The 24,809-nt window shown below is 44.7% G+C and overlaps 1 protein-coding gene across 4 annotated transcripts in view; it reads left to right on the plus strand.

The window, feature by feature from the left end:
• LOC144587201 (uncharacterized) overlaps window positions 1-24,194 on the plus strand; it is a 32,101-nt gene extending 7,907 nt beyond the window's left edge. For all 4 annotated transcript variants that reach the window (XM_078386978.1, XM_078386979.1, XM_078386980.1 and 1 more), the window contains exons 3-4: window positions 222-315; window positions 14,257-24,194. In XM_078386978.1, coding sequence (XP_078243104.1) covers window positions 14,372-16,489 — 2,118 coding nt within the window. In that variant the 5' untranslated portion in view covers window positions 222-315; window positions 14,257-14,371 and the 3' untranslated portion in view covers window positions 16,490-24,194. The remainder of the gene's footprint in view (window positions 1-221; window positions 316-14,256) is intronic.
• Window positions 24,195-24,809: the final 615 nt, after the last annotated feature.

Consider the following 24,809-nt stretch of genomic DNA (forward strand, 5'->3'; position numbering starts at 1 on the left):
CTTTCTTTCCTTCTATCCATCATGAACTCCCCCCTCCCTCCCTCTGCTGTTCCTTTGTTACCAGCCTTTTAAATCATATTTTTCTGCTCACAGAAGAAGCAAGAGACATATGGAGATGTAGCCGCACCCCCACCCATCCAAAAAAGCATAGGGGCAAGTACTGTTCTTGGTTTCCTTTGTCCAAGAAGCCTCTGGGCTGATCCTTTTTCTTTTCCCCAAAGGAGGCGGATGAAACTGCAGTGATCTCTCTTGGCTTTGATGAGGACCAACCATGAAGAATCAAATTCTAGATCCTTCCCAACACGTGCAAGGCAGGTGAGATCTTTCTTTCTTTTGATCAGAAGCCCCACGGTCCAGTTAATAGGATGCAAGAAGTTGTAACACTTCGGTAAATATGTTAGCTGAGTAAAGGTCTTGGGGGGCGCTGCGGAAGCATCCTTTAATAAACTCAGACATTCACGTTCACAGGGGAGAGCCTTCCTCCTGCCCAGGGAGGCCGCCCCCTCTGCCAGCCCGCGGCAGCTGGCTCACACTGATCTCTCTCCCCCCCCCAGCTAAATATATTATATATTCATTGTCAGAGTACCCCCCCCGGTCCTTCCAAAACCTAAAGGGTCGATCATGTGCCATCAGCCCCTCCATCACCGATGGTAGAATCAGGACTTTCATGGGAAACCGGAAAGGCGGGAAGAGTTCTTGCAGGCCGTGTGGGGTGCTTGGGATTCCTTCCTTTCCTTGAGGCAAGAGCAGAATTTAATCCAGGGCTGCATCCTCTGGGGCCCAGCTGCCCTTCCAGGCCCTCTGCCCCTCCCGGGATCCCCCTTCTCAGGTCCGACCAGGACCTCCGGCTCCCTCCCAGCCCCTCCTCGGGTCACGAGAGGCTTCCTTCTCCTCCTCCTGCTTAACGAGAAATGCCAAGGGTGGGGGGTCCTGCCAAGGGTCCGCCTGTTCATCTTCCTCCTCCCCCCAAAAAGCTCTCCCCTCCCTCTTGCTAGCCCTTCTCCATGGGTCCAGGAGTCCAGAATATTGGGGAGGGGGGGAGCCTTCTGCCCAGGGAGGGCGGGCCACTCTGCCAACCCGCAACAGCTGGCTCACACCCATCTCTCTCTCTCCTTCCCCACTAAATATATCTATATCTACATATGCATTAATTGGCAGAGAGTATTAATATATTATGTGTTAGTGGTTGTTCTGGGTTTTTCGGGCTCTTTGGCTGTGTTCTGAAGGTTGTTCTTCTTGATGTTGTTCTTCCTGACGTTTCGCCAGTCTCTGTGGCCGGCATCTTCAGAGGACAGCAACATTTTGGCCCAGAGGTTGAATAAATTTGCAACAAATTCTGTCCCCACAGATCATGAGGTCTTTGTGCCAGGCAGAGAAAGGTCAGGTGCAATGATGCCACCATTTGGACTTATGCAATACCCATGGCAATTTGCATAGAGGAGAAGGAGATCTACTCCTGACGATGCTGTGTCCTTTGTACTTCCTACTGTATTGAGTCACTTAGAACAACAGGGAACTTATGCAAGGCTGTTGCTTGTGGATTATAGCTCTGCTTTTAATACCGTTCTACCCACTAGGTTGTTTTTTTTAAATGCTCAGCCTCTGATTACCTCAGAAGATTTGCATGCGGGTAAAGGACTTTCTGACAGAGAGGCCAGAGTCAGTAAGGATGGGATCCCACCATTCTTCTACCCTGGTCCTCAGTACAGGAGCTCCCCAGGGCTGTGTGCTAAGTACCTTCCTCTGTTCCCTGTACAGACATGATTCCACCCCACTATATATAACACTAACACAGTTACTAAATTTGCAGACAATAGGACAGTGGTGGGGCTCATAAACAAGAACAATGAGTCTGCTTATAGAAAGGAAGTACAGTGGTGCCTCGCTTGACGATGTTAATTCGTTCCAGCAAAATCGCTGTACAGTGAAAACATCAAACGAAATTTTCAAAAACCCATTGAAATGCATTGAAAACCGTTGAATGCTTTCCAATGAGCTGAATACCTGCTCGTCCAGCAAAGATCCTCCATACGGTGGCCATTTTCGGTGCCTGTAAAGCAAGAAATCCGTCCTAGAAAACAGCAGGGGGGCATTTTCTTCAGCCAGCGGTCATTTTGAAACCCGATGATCAGCTGTTTGCTGATCGTCGTAAAGCGAAAATCAGTTCCTGAAGCAGAAAACCAATCATTGTTAAACGAAAAAAAAACATTTAAACCATCATTTTGCAATTGTAAAAACCTAATCGTACAGCAATTTCCTCATTAAGCGAGGCAATTGTTAAGTGAGGCACCACTGTACAAGGGCTGATACTCTGTTGTAAAGAAAATAATCTTATACTTAACTTCAAAAAAAAACCCTAAAGAACTCATAATTGGTTTTAGGAGGAAGAAAAATGTACATTTACCACTGTACATAAATGGCGAGGAAGTGGAGAGAGTTGGTCGTTTTAAATTTCTGGGCACTGACATCTCAGAGGACCTCTCATGGACTATAAATGCCAACATGCTAGTAAAGAAGGCACAGAAGAGGCCGTATTTCCTGAGAACGCTCGAGAAGTTAAAGTTATCTCGTCCGACTATCGTAGCACCATTGAGAGTGTCCTCCTAACCCAGTGGTCAGGGAACAGGGGTAAATTACCCCAAATGGGGTAAGAACGAAAATCCTGGGGGTAATGAGGACGCGACTCTAACCTCCATCCCTCCTCTTCCTCCTCCTCTGCCTGGAAGGGGGGGTTCCCAGATGCCCAATTGCCCCCGTCCCGCCCCCTTCAGCCTGGCTGCAACCGAGCCATGGCGGATAGCAACCGGCAACAGGCCTGAGCCAGCGACGTACGGCAGCCATGGTGGCGGCAGCAGGGCTGGCCATGGCGGGGAGGGCGATGCCGGGACAAGTGGCCGGAGCACCCCAGCCATGAGGAGCCTCTCCTTCCAGTGCCTGGAGAGGTGGGTTGCAGCGGAGAGGGGCGGCTGCGGTCACAACAGCAGCCTGGGCCAGGCTCAGCCTCCTGGCTCCAGGACGCCACCAACGTCTGAGTTCAGCAAGGTGGTCCTTAAGTGAAGAATGGCCGGAGTGCTTTTAAGTACTTGGACATGAAAGAGGCTCGTGGCGCAGAGGTTAAACTGGAGCCAAAACTCTGCTCAAGACCCGGGTCCAATCCCAGGGAGCTGGCTCGAGGTTCGCTCAGCCTTCCATCCTTTCAAGGATGGTCAAATGAGGACCCAGCTGGCCCTGGGAGTGGGTCGGGCCAAAGGGTAGCCAATGTAACGACACCACCCAAAGAGTGCTTTAAGTGCTATGGGGTGGACTAGAAGCATAAGCATGCTTTGTTTTTTAAAAAACTTCTGAAATTGGTCCTTTTTAAATAACTTCTGAGAATTAAGAAAGGACCTCTTTGCATAGCCTCGCATTCTGGCCAATCAGAACAGGCCTCCAGTCGCCCCGCCCCCAGGGTGGGTGTCAGTTTTTCTCTTTTAACCCTTCCATGGCCTTCAGTGGGAAGGAAAGCATTTCACTCCTCCTGAGGCACTCAATCTTAGTCGTGCCCATGGGAAAAAACATTTAAAAGTTTTAAAAATACATAATAATTAATTATCTTACATAATTAATTATGTGTGTGTGTGTTTAGTCGTTTAGTCGTGTCCGACTCTTCGTGACCCCATGGACCAGAGCACGCCAGGCCCTCCTGTCTTCTACTGCCTCCCGGAGTTGTGTCAGGTTCATGTTGGTTGCTTCGCAGACACTGTCCAGCCATCTCATCCTCGGTCGTCCCCTTCTCCTCTTGCCATCACACCTTCCTAACATCAAGGTTTTTTCCAAGGACTCTTTTCTTCTCATGAGATGGCCAAAGTACTGGAGCCTCAGCTTCAGGATCTGTCCTTCCAGTGAGCACTCAGGGTTGATTTCCTTTAGAATTGATAGGTTTGTTCTCTTTGCAGTCCAGGGGATTCTCAAGAGCCTCCTCCAGCACCACAATTCAAAGGCATCAATTCTTCGGCGGTCTGCTTTCTTTATGGTCCAGCTCTCACTTCCATACATCACGACAGGAAAAACCATAGCTTTGACTATTCGGACTTTTGTTGGCAAGGTGATGTCTCTGCTTTTCAAGATGCTGTCAAGATTTGTCATCGCTTTCCTCCCAAGAAGAAGGCGTCTTTTAATTTCAGGGCTGCTGTCTCCATCTGCAGTGATCATGGAGCCCAGGAAGATAAAATTTGACACTGCCTCCATATCTTCCCCTTCTATCTCCCAGGAGGTGATGGGACCAGTGGCCATGATCTTAGTTTTTTTGATGTTGAGTTTCAGACCATTTTTTGCGCTCTCCTCTTTCACCCTCATTACGAGGTTATTTAATTCCTCCTCACTTTCTGCCATCAGAGTGGTATCATCTGCATATCGGAGGTTGTTGATGTTTCTTCCGGCAATCTTAATTCCGGCTTGGGTTTCTTCCAGTCCAGCCTTCCGCATGATGTATTCTGCATATAAGTTAAATAAGCTGGGGGACAATATACAGCCTTGCCGTACTCCTTTACCAATTTTGAACCACTCAGTTGTTCCATGACCAGTTCTAACTGTTGCTTCCTGTCCCACATATAGGTTTCTCAGGAGACAGATAAAGTGGTGAGGCACTCCCATTTCTTTAAGAACTTGCCATAGTTTGTTGTGGTCCACACAGTCAAAGGCTTTCACATAGTCAATGAAGCAGAAGTAGATATTTTTCTGGAACTCTCTGGCTTTCTCCATAATCCAGCGCAAGTTAGCAATTTGGTCTCGAGTTCCTCTGCCTCTTCGGAATCCAGCTTGTACTTCTGGGAGTTCTCGGTCCACATACTGCTGAAGCCTACCTTGCAGGATTTTGAGCATAACCTTGCTAGCGTGCGAAATGAGTGCAATTGTTCGGTAGTTGGAGCATTCTTTGGCACTGCCTTTCTTTGGGATTGGGATGTAGACTGATCTTTTCCAATCCTCTGGCCACTGTTGGGTTTTCCAAACTTGCTGGCATATTGAATGTAGCACCTGAACAGCATCATCTTTCAAGATTTTAAATAGTTCAACTGGGATGCCATCACCTCCACTGGCCTTGTTGTTAGCCAGGCTTTCTAAGGCCCACTTGACTTCACTCTCCAGGATGTCTGGCTCAAGGTCAGCAACTACATTGTCTGGGTTGTCCGGGATATCCACATCTTTCTGATATAATTCCTCTGTGTATTCTTGCCACCTCTTCTTGACGTCTTCTGCTTCTGTGAGGTCCCTCCCATTTTTGTCTTTTATCATGTTCATCTTTGTGCAAAATGTTCCTCTAATATGTCCAATTTTCCTGAACAGATCTCTGGTCTTTCCTTTTCTGTTATCTTCCTCTATTTCTTTGCATTGTTCATTTAAGAAGGCCCTCTTGTCTCTCCTTGCTATTCTTTGGAAGTCTGCATTCAATTTTCTGTAACTTTCCCTATCTCCCTTGCATTTTGTTTCTCTTCTCCTCTCTGCTATTTCTAAGGCCTCGTTGGACAGCCACTTTGCTTTCTTGCATTTTCTTTTCTTTGGGATGGTTTTCGTTGCTGCCTCCTGGACAATGTTACGAGCCTCTATCCAAAGTTCTTCAGGCACTCTGTCCACCAAATCTAGTTCCTTAAATCTGTTCTTTACTTCCACTGTGTATTCATAAGGGATTTGGTTTAGATTATACCTGAGTGGCCCAGTGGTTTTTCCTACTCTCTTCAGTCTAAGCTTGAATTTTGCTATGAGAAGCTGATGATCAGAACCGCAGTCAGCTCCAGGTCTTGTTTTTGCTGACTGTATAGAGCTTCTCCATCTTTGGCTGCAGAGAATATAATCAATCTGATTTCGATATTGCCCATCTGGTGATTTCCATGTATAGAGTCGCCTCTTGTGTTGTTGGAAAAGAGTGTTTGTGATGACCAGCTTATTCTCTTGACAAAACTCTATTAGCCTTTGTCCTGCTTCGTTCTGAACTCCAAGGCCAAACTTCCCTGTTGTTCCTTTTATCTCTTGGCTCCGTACTTTAGCATTCCAGTCCCCTAGAATGAGAAGAACATCTTTCTTTGGTGTCAGTTCTAGAAGGTGTTGTAAATCTTCATAGAATTGTTCAATTTCAGTTTCCTCAGCAATGCTGGTTGGTGCATAAACTTGGATTATTGTGATGTTGAATGGTCTGCCTTGGATTCGTATTGACATCATTCTATCATTTTTGAGATTGTATCCCATTACAGCTTTTCCCACTCTTTTGTTGACTATGAGGGCTACTCCATTCCTTCTACGGGATTCTTGCCCACAGTAGTAGATATGATAATCATCTGAGCTGAATTCGCCCATTCCTGTCCATTTTAGTTCACTGATGCCCAGGATGTCGATGTTTATTCTTGCCATCTCCTGTTTGACCACCTCCAGCTTCCCAACGTTCATAGATCTTACATTCCAGGTTCCTATGCAGTATTTTTCTTTACAGCATTGGACTTTCCTTTCACTTCCAGGCACGTCCACAGCTGAGCGTCCTTTCGGCTTTGGCCCAACCACTTCATTAGCTCTGGAGCTACTTGTACTTGTCCTCCACTCTTCCTCAGTAGCATGTTGGACGCCTTCCGACCTGAGGGTCCCATCTTCCAGCGTCATATCTTTTAGCCTTTTGTTTCTGATCATGGGGTGTTCTTGGCAAAGATACTGGAGTGGCTTGCCATTTCCTACTCCAGGTGGATTGCGTTTAGTCGGAACTCTCCACTATGTCCTGTCCGTCTTGGGTGTCCCTGCACGTCATAGCCCATAGCTTCTCTGAGTTACTCAAGCCCCTTCGCCACGACAAGGCAGCAATCCATGAAGGGGTAATTAATTATAGTGCAGCAATAATTAATGGGTCTTTCCTTGAGGGCAGGGTTTGTCCTGCCCTCAAGGAGACACTCATTAGGCCCATAAGGACGAAACCTAATTTGGCAGCGGACAAAATTGGGAATTATAAGCCCGTTGCCAATGTTTCATCAGCAAAGTGGTTGAGAGGGTGGTGGCTGACCAGCTTCAGGCTCTTTGGAATGAAACAGATGCCCTGGAACCATTTCAGTTGGGCTTCAGGCCGCGCCACAGTACAGAGACGGCATTGGTTGCCCTATACGATGACCTGTTGAGCAAGGCTGACAGGGGTAAAATCTGTTGGTCCTCCTTGACATCTTGGTGGCCTTCGATACCGTCAACCACGGTATCCTCCTGGGGAGGCTCTCTGGGTTGAGAATTGGTGGCCTTGCCCTTGCATGGCTCCGTTCCTTCCTCGGGGACCGTCCTCAGAAAGTACAGCTTGGGGAGAATGTGTCGGCCCCGTGGACCCTCAATTGTGGGGTTCCGCAGGGCTGGATATTTTATTAATCAACTGTGCTTTCATAAATAACGTATTTGCTTAGATAGAATCATTTTAATCAAGGTATTTATTCATTTCATATCATATTCTCTATCTCCCTGTTCTTCTCTAACACAAGACGGGTCCTAAGTGTCTAAACTACTTCTCTCTAACTGAGGTCCCTAACTCATCCCTAACTGAAAACTTCTCTAACTGCTAACTGAACTTTTTAAATATCCTTAGTTCTGCCTCTTCTGTTCACCCATTGGTTGATATGTCAAGGTTCTATTGTAATGGACAGGAGTGGTTACTGACCTGTCTGTCACAGCCACCAATTTCCAACTCGGAGAGCCTCCCCAGGAGGATACCGTGGTCGACGGTATCAAAGGCCGCTGAGATGTTGAGGAGGACCAACAGAGACGTTTTATCCCTGTCAGCCTCCCTCAACAGGTCATCATACAGGGCGACCAATGGCATCTCTGTACCGTGACGCAGCCTGAAGCCTGACTGAAATGGATCCAGGGCATCCGTTTCATCCAAAAAGCCTGAAGCTGGTCAGCCACCACCCTCTCAACCACTTTGCTCATGAAAGAAACATTGGCGGCAGGGCTATAATTGCCAATCTCGTCCGCTGCCACATTAAGTTTCTTTCTAATGGGCCTAATGAGTGTCTCCTTGAGGGCAGGTGGGAACCTGCCCTCAAGGAAAGACCCATTGTTTATTGCTGTGGCCCATTCCATTGTTATCGGCCTGGTTGCTTTGATTAGCCAGGCCAGGCAAGGGTCAAGAGAGGAGGTGGTGGCACAGCAGCTATCAAGTGCCCTGGCCACAGTATCCGGCGTCACAGGCTGAAAGAGATCGAGAGTCACCGGGCAAGACGGAGCACTGGACATCTCAGTTCAACTCACTGTATTCAAAAAAGGAGAGAGCTCCCGGCGGATGGCCTCCACTTCAGATTTTAAAAATGTTGCAAATTGGTCCGGTGAAAACTAGGGGGAGGCCCATCACTCAGACCTATGCCGAATAGGTCGTGCACTATACAGAATAACTCCGCCTGCTGATTTGAGGCTTCGCTTATCCGGTTAGGGAAGTATGTACGACAAGCAGCCTTTACCTTAATCAGGTAAAGGTTAGTTGCGACCCTGACAGCTATCCAATTGTAATCTGCCGGGTTCTTCCCCCACTTGCTCTCTAGCCTTCTCCTAGTTTGCTTCATCGCTCGTAGGTCCTGGTTAAACCAGGGTGCTGGACGAGCTCTGCATTGGGGAGGGCATTTAGGAGCGATCGCATCAACAGCCCTAGTGGCTGGCTGGGCTGGCTACCTCGATACTGAGAGTTGATCACAGCCCCAGAACAATGAACAGCCTTCAAACATCTGTTCATCATTCTTCTAACATGAGTAGGAGCTGTGTCAACGCCATATCTCCCTCTATCCATAATCACCGAGATGTTCAAAGGCCCCTCACTGGGCAAACAGACCTTCCACTCCATATCAAAAAGAAAGGAAAAAGAGAAAAAAGACAAATCAAAAAGAAAGCAAATACCTTAATTAATACAACTTAAACAGTAGAGTAAGTGCATTAATCAAATACAGTGTTATCAAATAAAAAATATCCCAGTTTGCAAAAAAAAACCCTAAATATATAAAATAACTTCTAAAGAACACCCAGTGCTTAGCCTCCACATGTAGTCCTGTTCTGTCCTCCTCCGCTACCTAACCTTGTCCTTTTAGATATCGCTGGTCTTGATGTTATTGTCAGTGTTGTTAATATTGATGTTAGTGGTAATAGAAGTGCTGGAGTGAGGATGTTACTCACGGGGTATGTCACAAAGGTCTCAATAGTGAGCATAGGAAACGTCAGGAATAGTAAAATCCAAACTGAAAGTGACTCAGTCACTGACATTTCCCTCCCTTGGGAAAGAAGTAAATCGTCACTGTAGCTAGACCGAGGAGAGCAAGCTGAACAAACCGGTCTTAAGAAAAATACTGCCATTCGAAGATCCAGCATGGCAACCAGCCAGCTGAAATCCTTTCCTTGCTTATCAAATATTGCTGTGATCATCGTTTTCTCTCTAGCTATCTTCCCGGTTTGTTTGCATTTTCAAAGAATTTTTGCCTTGCAAATATGATTTTCTTCTCCATCTCTTCCTGTTCTAGTAGATTAATTTTATGCTGTAAAATATTTATTGGTGCCTTCTTTAGCTCTGCTTCCTCTTTTTTTAGAGATGTTATTAGAGTTTGATATTGTTTATTCCTTTCCTTTTTTTCTTTATATATAAAATTCTATTGCGTAGCCTCGGAAATATGCAGCTTTGGCTGCATCTCATACCATTGTTATCCCTGATCTTGAGGTTTATTGATTTGGAAAAAAAATTCATCTGATTTTAAATTTTATTCAAGGTCTCTTCTCTCAACAATTGCGTGTTGAGTCTCCGAAAGCCACTCTTTGTCTTCTGTCCTAATGTCATCAATATTGGATTATGGTCTGCATAAGTATTTGGTAATATTTCAATGTCCTCTACTTGATGTGTAGCTTCCGCTGATACCCAACAATTATCAATTCTTGACCATGATTTATGTCTGAGTAAAATGTATAGTCTCCTCTGTTCGGATTTCTGAGTCTCCATAGGTCAGTTAGGTATCATATTCCTTGTCTTTTTCCTCCCATTTTCAATTTCCTTGGATGTATCCTTCTCTTTGTCCGTTATTGCATTGAAGTCTCCCATAATACATATTTTTTTATTCTGACCTTTGTAATAATTGATTCTTCAAAGCCACTTCTTTTTTCTTTTGTTTGCTTGAGGCTATGAAGACTTTAACCAATTTTAGATTTTCTAACAGGTTTTTTTTATCTTTTTCTCTAATATGGGTCTCCTGAATAAATATGATATCTACTTTGGCTTTAAGGAGTTTGGTGAATATTTTTCTTCTTTTTGGGGGGGTGAGTTAAGTCCTTTAACAGTCACTGATTGTTGCATGTTATCTTTCCTAAGACAAGGTCAGATCATAAATGGTTATTTGTACCTCCAGACCCCACCGGAGAAATCATGGGTCTTTCACCTGTTTTTCCACAGGATCGCCCTCAAACTACCCTCCAAACATAGGCCCCCTCTGTGCCCATAGACTAACTGAGAGAAATGACGGGTCCCCCAGCGCATGGCTTTGCAGTGGTGGAAAACATTCCCCCAACCACTGTCCAACCAGAAGTCTCATCTCTGCTTGCAGAGGACCAGAGGGAAAGCAGGGGGGTCCAGTGGTACAAAAACATGTGTCTGAAGCCCAGATCCTCCTGGATCCCCCCCCAATTTTGACACAGGATCCTCCTGAGACCCCCTCTTCCCACCCTCTCTCTGCCCACAGATCACAGATGAGAGGAAGCCCAGGGGCTCCCCCAGTGCTTTGCTCTTGGCCATGGGGGGTGAAAAGGGGGGCGGGGGCTCTCTCGGCTTCTCCTCCTCCGGACCTTTCTCCAGCGGAGGGAGGGAGACGACGGGGGCAAAGGAGGGGGGGCTGGGAATCTGGGGGGGCGAGGGGGAGCTGAGGTTCCCCCCAATGTGAGATCTCCCCCTCTCTCTTTTTTTGCAGGAAGACAAAAGCCCCCCTCTTCTCTTCTCCCCCCTTTTGTTTTGTTTTAACACTTTCACACCCACACCCCCGCCCCCCCTTTCATTCATTCAGGCTTCAATGCCGGGGTGGGGGAACCTAGAGCTAGAAAAAAGTGGGAGGTGGGTCTATTCGTAGCTCTAGGCGCCTCCGGGAGTGGAAGGAGGGGGCTGGCCTCTCTTTCCCTCCCTCCCCTTGTCTCTATGGTTGGTGGAGGAACATTATTCCAGGTTTTCAACCCTCAGGACCTGGAAGTAGGTGGGCCGGGTGGATGGGGGGGAGAGATATGGGGTGGCGAAAAAGGAAACCCTATGCTTGTCTGTGTGTTGGAGGGAAGAATCTTTTCTGGGCTATGAGGTTTGCAATCCTCCCCCCACAAACACCTGGTGCATTTGTCCCTCCCCCACCCCCCGTTGCCCCCCATGCATTTTCAGGGGGATCATCCTGGACTTGCCTGCGAGGAGACCCCTTGTCACACAAATGGGTGTCTGAAGGGAAGGAGGGGGGTCCCTGGGCTCCAGGAGAGGCTGCCAAGGGGGGGGGCGAGGGTTGGGGGTCCCAGATATGGGGGCTTTCGGGGGTGAAGACAGGGGGTGTCAGCTGTGAAGGAGGAGGAGGGGCCTGATCCGGGCCACTTCCCTGGGTGCAGGAACTCTTCTGACAGCTTCCCCAAAAGAGAGAGAGAGAGTTGATGATGAAGATGATAATCCTGATCCCCCCAGGAAACCGTTGGGCAGCTCTTGCCTTCTCTGGAGCCCCAGGTGGAAAGAAGGGCAGCCCTCTAGCCAGGATCCGCATAGAAAGTCGGAGCCCCTTCCTCTCTGGCTGGGGGACACAAACTGGGGGGTCTCCGGGCCCCTCTCTCCATTCAGGAAGGGAAACTAATAATAGAGATCTCGGGGTTTTTTTTGAGAGGCGGCTTCTTCCAAAGGGGTCCGAGGGTGGGAGGGATCACCAAAGAGGAGCCCCTGAGAAGACCCCACCGCCCCTCCTTTGAGGGCCCCCTAGGAAGAGGCAAGAAAGGGAAACGGGTACTGGACCCCCTCCTCCTCTCAGGTAAGCTGCACGAAAAGGAAAGGACAGGAGAGGAGGAGGAGGAGGAGGAGGAGGAAGAGAAGAAGGCCCCCCAGGACATTGCAGGGGGTGGCCTCTTTCAAGGCTCTGGGGAGGGGTCCGACACATGCCATTTTGGGGGGAATCCAGGGATCAGTGAAGGGGCTCCTCGAGGCCAAGAGGAGAGGCCAGGAGCCGCGAAGGAGAAGGGGTGACACAACGCCCTCCAGGGACCGACCCGGCTGGAGACAGAAGCCCAGAGGCCTCGTCTTCTCCTCCAGGAATCCAGGCTTCTTGTCCTGCCTTTGTTCTTTTTTTCAATTCACCCACTGCCCAAAACTGAAGATTTCTTACTTCTCCACATTAAAAAACTGACTTGTGGCAGAGTGGGAGAGCAAGGCCAACGGGGGCCCAATTTTGTTTCAGGAAAAAGGAGATAAATGGCGATACCCCTTCTCCCTGGCCTGCAGGGTTAAACTCCTCATCCTTGGAACATGGAGAAAAGGGAAATGAACTGTCAATTTTTCGTCAGGATTTTCCAGGGAATGCTGTCCTTTGGGAATGAAAAAGGACACCAAAGCCTGGGCATTCAGGCTCGGGGATGAATCCAGGAGGACCCCCAACCTGTGCAGCTGAGTTTTCAGAGAGAGCGAAAATCCATCCAGCGCAGGCTGCCTCTCTGTTTCTTAGAATCCTAGAACAATTTAAGTTGGATGGGGGCCTCCAAGGCCATCCTGTCCACACCCCTTGCTCCCTGAAGGAATCCAAACCAAAGCTGGCCGGACAGAGGGGGTCCAATCTCCCCTTGAAATGGCTCCAGCCTTGGAGCGCTCACCGCCTCCTCCTGAGGCCGCAGGTTCCGTTGTCATTCTCCTGAAACTGTTAGGAACTTTTTCCTGATCTTCAACCAAAATCCAGCTTCTCGTCGCTTGAGCCTTAAAGGGGTGCTGCTGAAGGAAGGCTCAGAAAACCAGCCAGCTCTGTCCTTTTTTCACGACCCAGGTACCTCCAACCTGGAGGGAGGGCTGCCTGTTTTTCACAATTTATTCACTGCCCTCAGGAGAACAGCCCTGAAACTGGAGGCCACAAATCCCCTTCCTTTGACTAAATGCTCTGCCTGCTTCATCAGTCCCTTGTAGCTGATGTGGCTGGTCTGCCTCGGTCCAGTCTTTTTTGTAGGGCCTCACAGAGGAGAGCAAATCCTCTCCCCAAAAACCAGCTCTTGGTAAGGACCTATGGGAAAGAATTTATGTTAAATTTAACAGAGGATCATTGCATATTCTGCTGAGACCTTTCTCCCCCCCCATGCAGACCAAAGCATTTGAGCTCAAATTAAACCTTCATGAGCCTCCTGTCTGAGATCAGTGGGTCGAACATGGGGAGAAGCTCCATGTTTTGATGTAAAACTCTTAAAACACAGTTGTTTACATTTGAAATATCTAACGATTATAAACCACTTACCTTAGCTGATCTACTATGAGAGTGATTAACTGGGCATGCAGATAGCATGTAGAGTTATATAGAAGCCTTTGAGAAATCCTTGGTTGTGTCAGTAAGGTACAAAGTTATAAAACCAATAGGATATGTAACCTTTGCAGCTGGGGAGAAGATGACTAAAAGAGCACAGTAGCACCCCCATATCCACGGAATCAATTATCAGCTGATTCAGTTACCACGAGCTCTATTGTCTTAGAGTTCCATGACGTTGTTCAGGGAATTAGGATTCAGCCCAAGAAGCAAGAAGAGGGACATGGTAGTGCTGTGGGCTAAACCGCAGAAGCCTATGCTGCATGGTGAGAAGGCCAGCAGTCGTAAGATCGAATCCACGCGACGGAGTGAGCGCCTGTCGCTTGTCCCAGCTCCAGCCAACCTAGCGGTTTGAAAGCATGCAAATGCGAGTAGATAAATAGGGACCACCTCAGTGGGAAGGTAAACAGCGTTCTGTGTCTAAGTCGCACTGGCCATGTGACCACGGAAATATTGTCTTCAGACAAACACTGGATCTATGGCTTGAAAAGCGGGATGAGCGTCGCCCCCTAGAGTCGAACACGACAGGACAAAAATTGTCAAGGGGAACCTTTACCTTTAGCAAGAAGCAAAGAGTTTAGTTTGGGGAAGAGTATCCTATTCTGAAGGAAACAACAAGTTAAGCTGAGGGTACAAAGAAGGAAGGACCCTTGGGGATAATGAAACTGGGTATAATCTCCGATATCTTCCATTTCTGTTCTTAACTAGGAATGAGATTTCTTTCTTCCTTTTCTCTCAGGTAAAGAACAGTACGATACGAGCAATCCGGAAAGAACTGAGTCGGAAACAGGAAAAAAGACGTTTGGAAATCAAAGAAGACCAAAAACGGGCACCAGAGAAGTCCCGGAATCAAAATGCCTGAAACAGGGGAGAAACCATTTAAGTGCATGGAATGTGGAAAGAGCTTCAATCAGAGTGGTAGTTTTAATTTACATCAAAGGGCTCACACAGGGGAGAAACCCTTTAAATGCCTAGAATGTGGGACAAGCTTCCGTAAGAGTGGAGATCTACGTACACACGAAAGGATCCACACAGGGGAGAAACCTTTTACATGTGAGGAATGTGGGAAGAGCTTCAGTCAGAGCAGTCACCTGAATACACATCAAAGAAGCCACACAGGGGAGAAACCATATAAATGCATGGAATGTGGAAAGAGTTTCAGCGAGAGTGGAGCATATAGAAAACATCAAATGGTCCATACAGGGGAGAAACCATTTAAGTGCATGGAATGTGGAAAGAGCTTCAATCGGAGTGAACATTTAAATTTGCACCAGAGGATCCACACCGGCGAGAAACCATATAAGTGCACGGAATGTGGCAAGAGCTTCAGCTATAGTGGATCATATAGATACCATCAAAGAATCCACACAGGGGAGAAACCATACAAATGCATGGAATGTGGAAAGAGCTTCAGTGACAGTGGATCATATAGAAACCATCATAGAATCCATACAGGGGAAAAACCATTTAATTGCAAGGAATGTGGAAAGAGCTTCAATTGGAGCAGTAGTTTTAATTTACATCAAAGGATTCACACAGGGGAGAAACCCTTTAAATGCCTAGAATGTGGGACGAGCTTCCATGAGAGCGGAGGTCTACGTGCACACCAAAGGATCCACACAGGGGAGAAACCCTTTACATGTGAGGAATGTGGGAAGAGCTTCAGTCAGAGTGGGTACCTACATCGACATCAAAGGATTCACACAGGAGAAAAACCTTATCTCTGCATGGAATGTGGAAAGAGCTTCAGCGACAGTGGATCATATAGAAAGCATCAAAGAATCCATACAGGGGAGAAACCATTTAAGTGCATGGAATGTGGAAAGAGCTTCAATTTGAGCAGTAGTTTTAATTTACATCAAAGGATCCACACAGGGGAGAAACCCTTTAAATGCCTAGAATGTGGGAGGAGCTTCTGTCAGAGTGGAGATCTACGTACACACCAAAGGATCCACACAGGGGAGAAACCTTTTACGTGTGAGGAATGTGGGAAGAGCTTCAGTGAGAGTGGGTACCTACATCGACATAAAAGGATTCACACAGGAGAAAAACCTTATCTCTGCATGGAATGTGGAAAGAGCTTCAGCGACAGTGGATCATATAGAAAGCATCAAAGAATCCATACAGGGGAGAAACCATTTAAGTGCATGGAATGTGGAAAGAGCTTCAAACATAGCAGTAATTTTAATTTACACCAAAGGACTCACACAGGGGAGAAACCCTTTACATGCATGGAATGTGGGAAGAGCTTCAGTCGCAGCGATCATCTGCATACACATCACAGAATCCACACAGGGGAGAAACCCTTTACGTGCATGGAATGTGGGAAGAGCTTCAGTCACAGCGGTCAGCTGAATACACATCACAGAATCCACACTGGGCAGAAACCCTTTAAATGCCTAGAATGTGGGATGAGCTTCCGTCAGAGTGGAGATCTACGTGTACACCGAAGGATCCACACAGGCGAGAAACCCTTTACGTGCATGGAATGTGGAAAGAGCTTTGGCCGGAGTGACGTCCTACATTCACATCAAAGGATCCACACTGGGGAGAAAACACATCAATGCATGGAATGTGCGAAAAGCTTCAGTTCGCGCGGTAGCCTCATCAATCATAAAAAAACTCACATTGGGGAGAAACCCTATAAATGCATGGAATGTGGAAAGAGCTTCGGCCGGAAAGACCATCTACATTCACATCAAAGGATCCACACTGGGGAGAAAACACATCAATGCATGGAATGTGCGAAAAGCTTCAGTTCGCACGGTAGCCTCTTCAAACATCAAACAACTCACATTGGGGAGAAACCCTATAAATGCATGGAATGTGGAAAGAGCTTCGGCCGGAGTGACGTTCTACGTTCACATCAAAGGATCCACACTGGGGAGAAACCCTATAAATGCATGGAATGTGGAAAGAGCTTCGGCCGGAGTGACCATCTACATTCCCATCAAAGGAGCCACACCAAGTGAGAAGCCTCATAAATGCATGGAACATGGGAAGACCTTCAGCTGCCTTGAAGTTCAGGGCTTTCTGGTTGTGGAATAACAAACATGCCTATTCGTTTATATCCATGTGCAGGAAGGCGGGTCATGAGAGTGGGGAGGGTCCTTTCCTTCCAAGCATTGCTTTTTGCCTCTGCGGTGTATTTTATTTATTTATTTAATTTAATTGATTTCTATCCCGCCCATCTGGTATATTCTACCCATGTGGAACAGCCCAGTTGTAGGAGCCAGAGGCTAGGTTACCTCACTACTTTTGGTGGTGGTGGGGAAATGAGGTTGGGAAGGGAAGGGGGGTCGGTGGTAGGTAGAGGAGGCGGGGAGTGGGAGGGAATAGGGCAACGTTTGGGGCAAATCATACAGAAAATCCTATTTTATAACATTCTCTTAATATTTTTCACAGGAATAAGATGAATACTATAGATAGTTTAGAACAAATTGTTGCCGGAGAGGGGCGGAGCTAGAAACAGCAAAGCAGCAGGAAACTGGGCTCCCCAGAAACCTTGAAGCTGCTTGATGAAAGTTGATGTCTGGGCTAGCAAATTACGAGCTGTACTGAGACTTTTATTACTTAATTATTTTATGGGTTTTGGCTGGAAGAAAGAACAAACAAGCCGATTTGGTGGCTATTCTCTCTATGACAGGGAACGTTTCTTTATGCAAGACTTACACAGAGGAGCCGCCACTTCACACTCACATACACTTATCAAGCTGCCACCAACCACACACATATATCTGACTCCTCAGACAATAGTATGGATTTAAAAATAAAATGGTTGTTTATTAATAGAACATAAGAGATAGTAAATCACAGTATAAACTAAATAAGGCAATCAATATCATAAAGTATCCCCTCATATACTCTCTCACTCAGACCTTCACTAACACAGTACCTCATAACCTGCACATGCCCTAAGTCCCTAACAAGACCCTAACCAAGTCCCTATCTGACTCACACCTCATTCACTCCCCCCTTAAATACCATGGCTCCACCCTTTGAAGTCCCAACTCCTGTCCTGCTATAGGCAGATAAACTCAAGCTACAGCAGTGACGGGCGGATGACATCATCGCAGCCGTCACATACCTCCCCCCTTATAAAGTTGTTTTGCGGTGAAAAGCTAAAGTGCTTTTCATCCCAAAACAACTGCACATCAATTATAACAATACACACCCCATTACGATACATAACATAACCTCAAAATATTTTTACGCATAAACATATCTTTTTAAATATACTTACTTTCCAAATAACATTTCACAGATAACAATGCAATCACACTAACATTATACAACCTTTTACACTTAGTTATAATTTTTAAGAGTTCATGTTTATTCAGCCTCCGTCTTCAGGTCTTCAGGATAAGGTGTCAGTAACATAGTTCATTGTCCATTTGACAACCTTACCCTCCAAGTCATAGTCCTGCAAAAGGAGCGCCCACCTCATCAGTTCACTGTTCTGGGCTTTCATAGTCTTTGGCCATATAAAAGGTGAATAGTCCACGCCCCAAATGAAGTGTCTTTTCCAGATGTAGGCCCTCACTCTCTGGATCATGTAAACGATGGCCCAACACTCTTTTCCGATGGTCGACACATGCTTTTCTCTCAAAGTTTCTGGATCAGGTAGGACACAGGATGCTGGTCTCCGTTGTCATCACACTGGTACAGTACAGCTCCTACCCCGGCCTTCGAAGTATCGGTGTGGGCGATGAATTCTTGTTTTAAGTCTGGAGCATGCAACACAGGGTGGTTGGTAAATGCTTCTTTTAGCTTTCCAAAAGCCACCTTGCAGTCTCTGGACCATGGAACGAGGTCCTTGCTCCTTTTCTTCATCAGCTCTGCATCAATCTGATGTAACATTCCTTTGGCTACATTAGGTTTGCTGTAGAAAACCTGCTGATACTTATTAACTAATGTTAAATCACTCTGCTGTTCTATGAATAGAGCAGGGCTGATCTGCACCTCCTCTGAGATGAACTTTTGCTGACCCCTCCCTTTCCAGAAAGGTAACTCATGTTCTCTTTTATCAGCTGCTTTCATTTCAAACAGCACAATTTTTTCTTCACTATAAGAAGGCTTAAGGGCATTTACATGAACAACCCTTTTGTCTAGGGGTTCAACTCCCTCAAGAATGTAATTGAGGTTACTCATTTCATGAATAACTCCATACGGACTGTTCCAGTTCAGTTGTAACTTGTTCCCCTTAATGGGCCTCACCAGAAAGACCTCATCTCTAGGAATAAACTGAAGTTCCCTAGCCTTTTTGTCATACCACAGTTTTTGTTTGACTTTTTGTGGTTTTAGATTCTCATCAGCCAAATCTAAATTTCTTTCGAGGTTGATTACCACAGAGTCTGCACATGTGATCACATTTTGGGGTCTTCTTTAACAATCTGATCCCAATTTTGCTTAATTAGATCAAGCGGACCCCTCACATGTCTCTCAAATAATAGCTTAAAAGGGCTGAAACCAGTACTCTCTTGTGGGACTGATCTGTAGGCATATAAAAGTAACTGTGGGTTTTGGTCCCAGTTATTATGGTTCTCAGCTAAATAGGCTTTAATCATCCTCATGAGGGTCACATTGAATCTCTCTGCCAACCCATCACTTTCCGGATGATAGGGAGAATTCTCTAAGTGTTTTACTCCACAAATCTGCCACACTCTAGTTATAAGCCTGGATGTAAGAGATGTTTCTATAAGGTCTGATTCAATACTTTTAACAGGTGTAGAGATTTCTGGTAAAGGGCACAGCTTAACCTCAGTCTGGTAACTGTTATAACTCTGTATCTGGCACATATCAACTTTCTGACAGAAATTTCTAATCTGTTCTTCTATTTCAGGCCAATAAAACTTCTGGGATATTCTCTGGTTGATTTCACTCATACACAAATGTGTATCAACTATGATCGAATGTCCCTTTTCCAAAATTATTGAACCATATTTATCAGGTACAACCAACTGACTTTTAACCTCAGGTCCCCCTTTTGAAATGTTGATCAGTTTTTCTTTATAAAGCAACCCATGTTTCATAATGAAACGTTCAGGACATTCAAGGGACAATTCTTTGTCATCCACTTTTTCAAAACAAATCTTCAAAGTGGGGTCTGCTATCTGTTCTTTGGCAAATATATTTTTCTGAGGTATTTCTAAAGAAAACGCCTCAGCTTGGGGTATATTTTCCTCTTTCTCTTGAGATTCAGTATCATCTCTTGCAGCCTTAATTTGTTCTGACTGAGATCGTGTAATCACCAAGGCACTTTTGACATGTTTTGATAAATCAGTACCAATAAGGACTGGTGTAGGAATTTGAGAAGAAACCCCAACCTGCCAATTACCCTGCCATCCCTGGTAATTAATTAAAACTTCCGCCACAGGCAAAACCACTACCTCCTTCCCAATCCCTTTGAGAGTCAGGTGCTGATTAGGAATTAGACAATTCTGAGGTACAATGTCAGAGTGGCAGATGGTAACCTGTGAGCAAGTGTCTCTTAAGGCAGTATAGTTGTTTTCAAATATTTTTATTTTGTTACCGGCTGATTCAAGTAACTGAGAATTAGTCTGAATATATAAGCAGTGTCTAATCTCAGCTATAGGCAGATTTTCATCATCGCTTGAAATCTGCTCACTCAAAGTATCAATTTCAGAGTTCTTAGCTGCCTCTGTTTTCGTTTCCATGGTTACAGAGCTACCTCTAGAGGGAGTCATCTGACTGTTCTGTATGCAATATACAGACTTGGCCTCTTTTAAATTCACTTTCTGGGGAGAAATTTCTTTATTTTGTTTTGTATTAAAACACTGGGAAGCAATGTGTCCCTTCCCCTGACAAGCGAAGCAAATTTTCTCTCCCCATGAGCTTTTGCCAGCAAATCTTTCTGATTTTTCTTTTCCCTCCAAAACCTGGCTCTTGGCCTGGCTCTGTCCTGAAGGCTTTTCAACAAAATGGCCGCCCATTTTAGGCTGACCCTGAACTAGCTCTTTGGAGTACTTAGGGTCCCACGTCTTGCTTATGTATTTTCCCTCAGAATTTACAGACCCACTTATTTGAGAAATAAAATCAGCAATCTGAGCAGCCTGTTTAAGGTCTGAAGGTTTCTTTTCCTGTACCAAATATTTAAGTTCACCATGGAGTAAGGAATAGAACTGCTCCAATCCTATAACATTTTTTAATTGTTGAAATGTCTGAACATTCTCCTGTGCTAGCCACTGCTCCAAACATTTTTCTAAATTAAAACCAAGCTGAGTGTAAGATTCATCTGCTTTCTTTGAAATTTTTCTGAATTTCTGTCTTAGGTGTTCCGCATTAATGCAAATCTCGTAAAAACCATATTTTTAAACTCTGAATAATCTTTACTGAATTTGATTGGCATATCAGCATAGACTTCAGCCATTTTCCCACTAATTAGAGACCTTACAATTATCATTGTCTCTGATTGCCTGACAGAAAAATCTGAGCATGTTCTTTCAAAAATCGTAAGGAACGATTCAGGAGAGTCCCCTTGTTTATAAGAAGGAAATTTCTTTAAATCTGCTTTTGATAATTGGCCCTCTTCTAGACTAGAATTTCGGTTGTTGTTATTATTCTGGTTCATCAATTCCAGCCTTCGAATCTCAAAGGACATACGTTCTTTCTCCAGTTCAAATTGTCTCTCTCTCTCTCTTTCCTCCTTCTCCCTGTCCAATCTCTCTTTCTCTAATTCTAATTGCCTCATTCTTTCCTCTTTTTCTAATTGCCTCATTCTTTCCTCTTTTTCTAATTGCCTCATTCTTTCCTCTTTTTCTAATTGTTTCATCCTAAATTCATGTTCCTGGGCTAGTTTAATTTTCCTCAGTTCTGATAACTGTTCACCAGTAAATTCTTCCTCCTGCACTGAGGCAAAACAGTCCCTTTCACCATCAAACTCATCTCCAGACCTTTCAGACATCTCTGGAGATTTTGGCTCACTTTCTGCCATTTTACTGCGCGTTAAAGGCATGTTACTTGCACTAAAGGCTCCTTACTATTTCCAAGCCTCTGTGTAAAACACTATTTTCCTTTCCTGTGCTAAGGTCTGATATTTATTAGCAGTGTATTCCAGCTGATCTAACTGGTCTAGTAACTGTAACTCCGCTTCTTTGGCGTCTTCTGCCCCTCACACTGGGCCCCTTGCCCAACTAAGGATACTTTATATTTCTCTTTATATTCCTGCCTTTGGCACGACTTTAAATTTTATTACAGCTCTACCCACTCACTTAGGTTCTGCTGTTTACAATGGAGATCCCTCAGCTTTGCTGCCCTTGGTCTGTGTCCCCACAGAGTTCTCCTAACTCTGGACACGCTGACCAAATCACCACAGCCTCTGCTTTTGGGCCACTCTCCCTCACAAAATGGACACCACTGAGCTCATATATCAGTTCTTCCACTCTGAAGCTTAAGCGCCTCTCCACTAAATTTGCTCCCCTTGAGTCAAATTCTAGAGAGTTACGCACGCTTTACACTTCAGGTGACCCTAACTGAAATCCTTTTGCTCTGGTCACTTTGGCCAAGGCTTTACTGGACAGGTCGTATCCCACACGCTGGACACCAATTTTATTGTGGCCACCTCCTCCTACGTCACAGAGGAGCCACCACTTCACACTCACATACACTTATCAAGCTGCCACCAACCACACACATATATCTGACTCCTCAGACAATAGTATGGATTTAAAAATAAAATGGTTGTTTATTGATAGAACATAAGAGATAGTAAATCACAGTATAAACTAAATAAGGCAATCAATATCATAAAGTATCCCCTCATATACTCTCTCACTCAGACCTTCACTAACACAGTACCTCATAACCTGCACATGCCCTAAGTCCCTAACAAGACTCTAACCAAGTCCCTATCTGACTCACACCTCATTCACTCCCCCCTTAAATACCATGGCTCCACCCTCTGAAGTCCCACCTCCCGTCCTGCTATAGGCAGATAAACTCAAGCTACAACAGTGACGGGCGGATGAGATCATTGCAGCCGTCACAATAACGTTCTCTTAATATTTTTCACAGGAATAAGATGAATACTATAGATAGTTTAGAACAAATTGTTGCCGGAGAGGGGCGGAGCTAGAAACAGCAAAGCAGCAGGAAACTGGGCTGCCCAGAAACCTTGAAGCTGCTTGATGAAAGTTGACGTCTGGGCTAGCAAATTACAAGCTGTACTGAGACTTTTATTACTTAATTATTTTATGGGTTTTGGCTGGAAGAAAGAATAAACAAGCCGATTTGGTGGCTATTCTCTCTACGACAGGGAACGTTCTTTATGCGAGACTTATATTTAGTAATCAGAAAGCACCTTTTGCCCATCAACTTTACAATGGAGGAGGACCTAATAGAGGACTTAATGGACGTGCAAATTAATATTGTGAATTACATTTTGACCCAGATCTCCGAACGTAAGACATTGTTTTGAGGTTTGAATGGAAAAGAAGAGCATCAAGAGACGTCAGACCATCGAAATGGAGGCAGCACCAGAGAGAGAGAGACTTTATTTGTTTTTAGAAAGGAGGGTGAAACCCCTAAAAAGGAGGCCAGAAAAAATTAATTTGTATGGTGAGAGAGAGGAGAAGGTGGATGAAAAAGAGATGTGTATAAAGGAGAAGATCGCTCCAAAAATAGACTCTTATCCGATGGGAGAATATTCAAAATAGGGAAGTGGGAATGTGAAGCTGAAAGGGCAACAAAATGTTGATTACAGACTAGATATCAACTCGCTTCAAAGGCAGAATACGATTGATAGAGGAATATCAATCATATTCTAATTGATCAGAGAGTTCAGAGGAAAATCAGAGAGAAAATGGCTTAAAGAAGTTCTATAGATGGCATTTTAAAACTAGTAAAAAGGATGCAAGAATTTAATTCTAGGTTTATAATGCTATAAGTGATTTGGGATTCCTGGCCTGTGCATGGAGCTAAGATACATAAATTAAAAAGGGGGAATGTTACTTGCTGAATATATAACAATAGAAATTATGGATTGAGAGGCACACATTTATACATAAAATTGATGTGGGTTATATACTGTAAGCAATTCCGGTTATGTTTGGATTCAAATGGTAGTTAAGAATTTCTAACTATGTAATCTGAAAAATGCTTATGATGAATATAATATTAGAAATTGTTGATTGTAAGGCACTTACTTAGAGAACTGAAGTATATATGAATTGTAATATGATTAAGTAAACTCTGTCTTCTGAAATGCTGATAATATTTGAAACATTGATATGTATGCATAGATGTTTATTAGAATGAACACAATATTGGAGATTATTATAAGGCACTCACATAGAGATATTAAGCATATATGAATTATAATATGATTGTGCTGTTAAGTTTATATCTTTTGGTTTTTTGGAATGTTGATTTCTTGTGATTGTAAAGCATTGATATCCTGAGATATAATTGGTTAGCTAAGAATGCAGGAGAAAGAATCTATAAAAAAACAATCACTGGAATTATTATACTTTTAGGCTGGTTTATATTGAACTAAATTTTTAAGAGCAATGAGGTTGATGCAGTCAGATTTATATAATGGATACTATTGTATGGAAATGCCCCCCACCTATATGTTTTTGCTTGTTTTGTATGTTTTTTGTTGGTTTTGTATGTCTATATGTGTTATAAAATAAAATAAATCTTTAGAAAAAGAACAAATTGTTGCCTAGTTTAATATAAAGCAGGACCCTTGTATCAGTGGGATTGTTATCCACTGTTTCACTTATCTGCTGTCTGAAATATTATTTATTTATTGAATTTATACCCTGCCCATCAAGTCAACTGACTTTAAAAGAAAAATCCCTGAAATACCGATTTCTATGGTCCAATTATCAGAACTGGCCACTAAAGGGGATTCCCTCCAAATATGCCTTTTTCCTTAAAATACAAAAAAGTATAAAAGGAAGACAAGGGCAAAAAATATAAACAACACCAAATACATTCAAAGAAGGAAGGTACATCATTTTGAATTATGCCCGCAAATCTATGAGCAGCTTCTGGAGCCATAACAGGGTGTCTGTGTGTGTTTTATTTGTTGTATTCTGGACCCTCTGAAGGTCCCGGACCCTTTCCAGGGGCTGTTCCCACATAGAGTGCAGCACCAGAACACGCTCAGAGCAGGGAGGTACAACACTTTGAATCCAGACTGACATTTGAATCCGGATGCACTGCTATAACAAAGATGGCATTAGAGTCAATTTGCCGGGATGTGACTAAGGCAAGTGTCAACGTGGCCTGCCAGGAGGAGGCGCCGCTGGTGCCCTCATTTTAAGG

The sequence above is a fragment of the Pogona vitticeps genome, chromosome 2 (assembly GCF_051106095.1).
Source record: "Pogona vitticeps strain Pit_001003342236 chromosome 2, PviZW2.1, whole genome shotgun sequence".
In the NCBI taxonomy this organism is placed as follows: Eukaryota; Metazoa; Chordata; class Lepidosauria; order Squamata; family Agamidae; genus Pogona; species Pogona vitticeps.